The sequence below is a fragment of the Anneissia japonica genome, unplaced genomic scaffold, assembly GCF_011630105.1.
Source record: "Anneissia japonica isolate Jap-2015-1 unplaced genomic scaffold, ASM1163010v1 scaffold48975_len4106_cov179, whole genome shotgun sequence".
Taxonomy (NCBI): domain Eukaryota; kingdom Metazoa; phylum Echinodermata; class Crinoidea; order Comatulida; family Comatulidae; genus Anneissia; species Anneissia japonica.
The window spans coordinates 1-4074 of NW_022734280.1; the positions used below are offsets into that span (position 1 = coordinate 1).

At 35.4% G+C, this 4074-nt stretch overlaps 1 protein-coding gene across 1 annotated transcript; it reads left to right on the forward strand.

Annotated features, from left to right (window-relative positions):
- Nucleotides 1-1507: 1507 nt before the first annotated feature.
- Nucleotides 1508-3891, forward strand: LOC117116343 (hyalin-like; the record flags this gene model as incomplete). The annotated part of the gene is made up of 4 exons (XM_033260358.1): nucleotides 1508-1679; nucleotides 2207-2437; nucleotides 2539-2781; nucleotides 3652-3891. Coding segments are annotated over 4 exons (886 nt in total), but the record flags the coding sequence as incomplete, so codon positions are not given.
- Between the last annotated feature and the right edge of the window lie 183 nt (nucleotides 3892-4074).

The window sequence follows — 4074 nt, forward strand, 5'->3', positions numbered from 1 at the left end:
TGACTAATTTATGATAAGAATTGTTGGCTATAGGCTGTAATATAAAAAGGTAGTTTTTTGTTGATTGTAAACTTGACTTTTGACCCTGACCCTTTAAAATACAATCATCTCGAGATCATTGGTTATGAAACATTGTGACCAAGTCGGGGACCAAGTTTGACGAGTTTTTTTATGAAAACTGTAGGCTGTTCACAGACAAACATACACACAAACAAACATGGGCGAAACGTAACTTTGGCGGAGGTAGAAAGTAGACAAAGAACTACTAACATTCTTGAGAAGGTGACTACCTTGAAGCATATATTTTATTTAAAGAAAAGCCCTCTTTGAGGGGGGGGGGGGGGGGGGGGTTAAGGGGGATACGACGAACAGCCCAAAAACTGAGAAGGTGACTACCTTGAAGCATATATTTTATTTAAAGAAAAGCCCTCTTTGAGGGGGGGGGGGAGTGGGTTAAGGGGGATACGACGAACAGCCCAAAAACTGGAGAAGGGTCCGCATCTGAAAATGACAAATTAATATTCGTAGATATAGTTACATGTTCTCCAGAGTATCAGAGATCATACAAGCCAAAGGGTCCATTTCCCACTGAAACGAACCTCTCACATATTAAGTCGCGCTACGGGTCTGTTCAGGTTACTAAAGTGACTCAAAAACAGCACTTAAAGTCTAATTATTCGCATTATTTATATTAATTAATTGGCTCAATTAAACTTAGCATTTCAAAGTATATACAGGCATACATGAACATAAGGATATCTTGAAAATCACTTGTAGACAAACAGGCATGAATCAGTATCAAAATAATAAATATGTAGTAGCAGAAGTAATAATTTAGTTACAATCAAAAGTATGAAGGCATGCGGCACAGAAGTGTGAATTGAGGTTTCAAAGTCTTAGGCTTGGCATCTGCCTAGGCAGGGGCGGATCCAGAGATTTTCCCCCGCGAAATTTTGTGTTTTAGACGCCCGAAAATAACATTTGATGCGTTCTGGGTTATCGTTTTTTCTTTCTTTTTTTCTTTTCTTTTTTTTACCTCTCAAAAGGGGGGGGGGGTCGGAGCCGGGCTGGCCGCCCCTGATAGGGTTTGAACGTGAAAACTGTGTTCACTGCAAAACGTTGATTCGACCCGAACCACGTCCTAATTCACACAAAAACGTGGTTGAGTTGGTGCTGAGACTACATACAGCAATAGTATAAGTTTGGCGCTATTCAACAGTATAGGATGTATTGCATATAATATAATTTTTGTAATAATAAATTCGAAAAGTAAACTGCCTAGTAGTAATATCATTAAAGTAAATATAGTTGTAAACCTCGATTAAATAAATAGATCTAACTAAATAAAGTAAATTTAGCTGAACTACGCTTCGTTAGCCAAATATTTTATTTCCAGAGCAGTATTAAGCTATAATAATATACTAGAATTCTTGCCAACAAGAGTTTCACTGTGTTGAATCCTATTTGGAGTTTTTAGGCCTAATATTATGTTTGTTTCTTTTTTCAGGTGAGCAACATTTCCACTTTGTGTGAAGTAAAATCTTTCACTAATGGCTCTGTCATCGCTAGATTTGAGTTACGTTTTTCTCAAGGCACCATCTACACAGTTGATACTCTTGAAGCTGAAGTAAATTCTTCAACATCCCAAGTGTTTCATGTACTTGACATAAACGTAGTAGGTGTGTACTATGAATTGTGTCAATAATGCTCCCTCTATTGCTTACAACTTGGGTTGCACAATGCACCAAACTGCAAATGTTACATTAAGATATACTCACAAAGCAATTTGGTGATTAGTTATTTAAACCCATTAGTGGCATTCGTATACTTATAAGAACACACCGCGGCCAAATGCAATGGAGCTTTCTTTAAAAAGGAATAACTGAAATTAGTACCCTATTACCATTACTGCTGATTTGTGAATTTTTGGGCTATGTGTTAATACCCTATAAAAATGCAAACATTTCCACACTTACTGTTTGATGTAAAAAGTTACAAAAGGAAACGAATTGAAAAAAGGCTTTTTGATTGTATTTTTTAACACCAATTTATATCTTCACCTTTATGGTAGAAATATAAAACTTAATAATGAAACAAAAACAATTTTGAAATCTATCTTTAAATGAACGAATCATATTGATTTTGATTGTTGTAGGCTGGTATGACTCATTGTATCTTACTACTTTGTCTAAATTTAACATTGCAGATTTAAATGAGCCAGAAATTGTGTGTCCAGATGACTATAGCGAGTTAATGGACGACAGTTGTTTTGATGATCCTATGTTTGAAGTCAATGCAACTGATCATATTGGCAATTTGCTCAGTGCTACCTGTACTCCAATGACTTTCAATAGCACTGGAAACTATACCATAACTTGTTCGGTTACTGACATGGCAGACAACTTTGCATCATGTGTATTCTTTTACACTCTGTCGGGTAAGTTATTTAATACATCATGTACCTGATTTGTTTTTTGTTAGTTGATGTAAGCTTGAATGATTACAATTGGTGGGATATATTATTAATTTTACTCACAGATGAAATTGCACCAAATATCACTTGTCCAAGTGACGTTGAGGTTTGTGCCGACCAAGGAAGTGATTCAACAAATGCCACCTGGGTATCAGCCAATGCAACTGACAACTGCTGTAGTGATGTCAACATAACTGCTAACTACACCAGTGGAGAACCTCTGTCACTTGGTTTATACACAGTAGGATATGCAGCAACCGATTGTAATGAGGTCACTGGCTACTGTCAATTTACTGTGGAAATTAAAGGTATACCGAATTTACTAAAATGAAATTTAGATACCTGTTTTATTTTTATGATGAATGTGAGTTACGCCGATGAACTGTAGCCATTATCAATAAATAATGAAGATTCTTTCATATCATTTAGTTCCCGATGTAACTGTTGCTCTTTTTGTGTTTCAGCTGAAAGGCCAAAATACATTATAATATATTTTAGAAGAGATCGGTTTAACCCTTTTTCCCTTAGTGCAATATGGCCCATATACATGTTAAAGTAATTAGTGCACACTTTTGTGGGTTATGCTAAGGGTGTTTCACATTAAAGAACCAACCAGCTAACTAATACAAAAGTTTTGATTCATAACTATTTATAAGTAAAGTAACCAAGTTTAGTTTGGTAAGGATGAATCTATATAGATAAGCACTATTTCCTACAATAATTCTTATTATTAAGGATTAATTTTATTTTAGAATGTGAAAAAGAGTTCTAAGGCTGTCAGTTTTTTTTTCTTCCAAAACAAGATATTTTTTGTTAAAAATTTTAATTTAATTATAACTACGTTAATTTCTTCATTGTATGTATCAGCAATACATTTTTAGTTGTAAGCTAAAAGTCCAGGTAAGGATAAAAGTAAGGATAAAAGTCCAGCTTGCAGAACGTTTTACCATAAAATTGAAGTACATTTTAAAGGTTGAAAGTCCCATTGCACAAAAAATAAAATTTGCTTATGTGGTAACATTGATTGTGACTTGGGTTAGCTAGTACATACACTGTTTGCTTGCATCACTGATTATGTTGTGTACGGAAGGCCAACCATTTTCTGAATAAATGAGATGCAAGGGAAAAAAAGGATTATAGTTTGTAAAGTCACAGCTTTTTTAATTTTTTTTAAAAAGATTGTGAGCCTCCCGTGCTTGAATGTCCATCAAACCAAAATGTAATTGGTGATTCTGACTGTATGGCAACTGCAATGTGGGCTGAACCCAATGTCACAGACAACTCAGGAGAGAGTTTTTCAGCTGTATGTGATTACATGAGTGGAGACACTTTCTTTGAACTCAACACTACTGTCACTTGTAATGCTACCGATGACTATGACAATACTGGGTACTGTACATTCAACATTTTCATTATTGGTAAGATATTTGGAAGACTTATATAGACATTTGAGGTGAGTGGGGGGGTGGGGGTGGCAGCAGCTGACTTATACATACATCTACTCACTACCTACACACAGACAAATATACATATATCAAAAGATTGTGAGCCTCCCGTGCTTGAATGTCCATCAAACCAAAATGTAATTGGTGATTCTGACT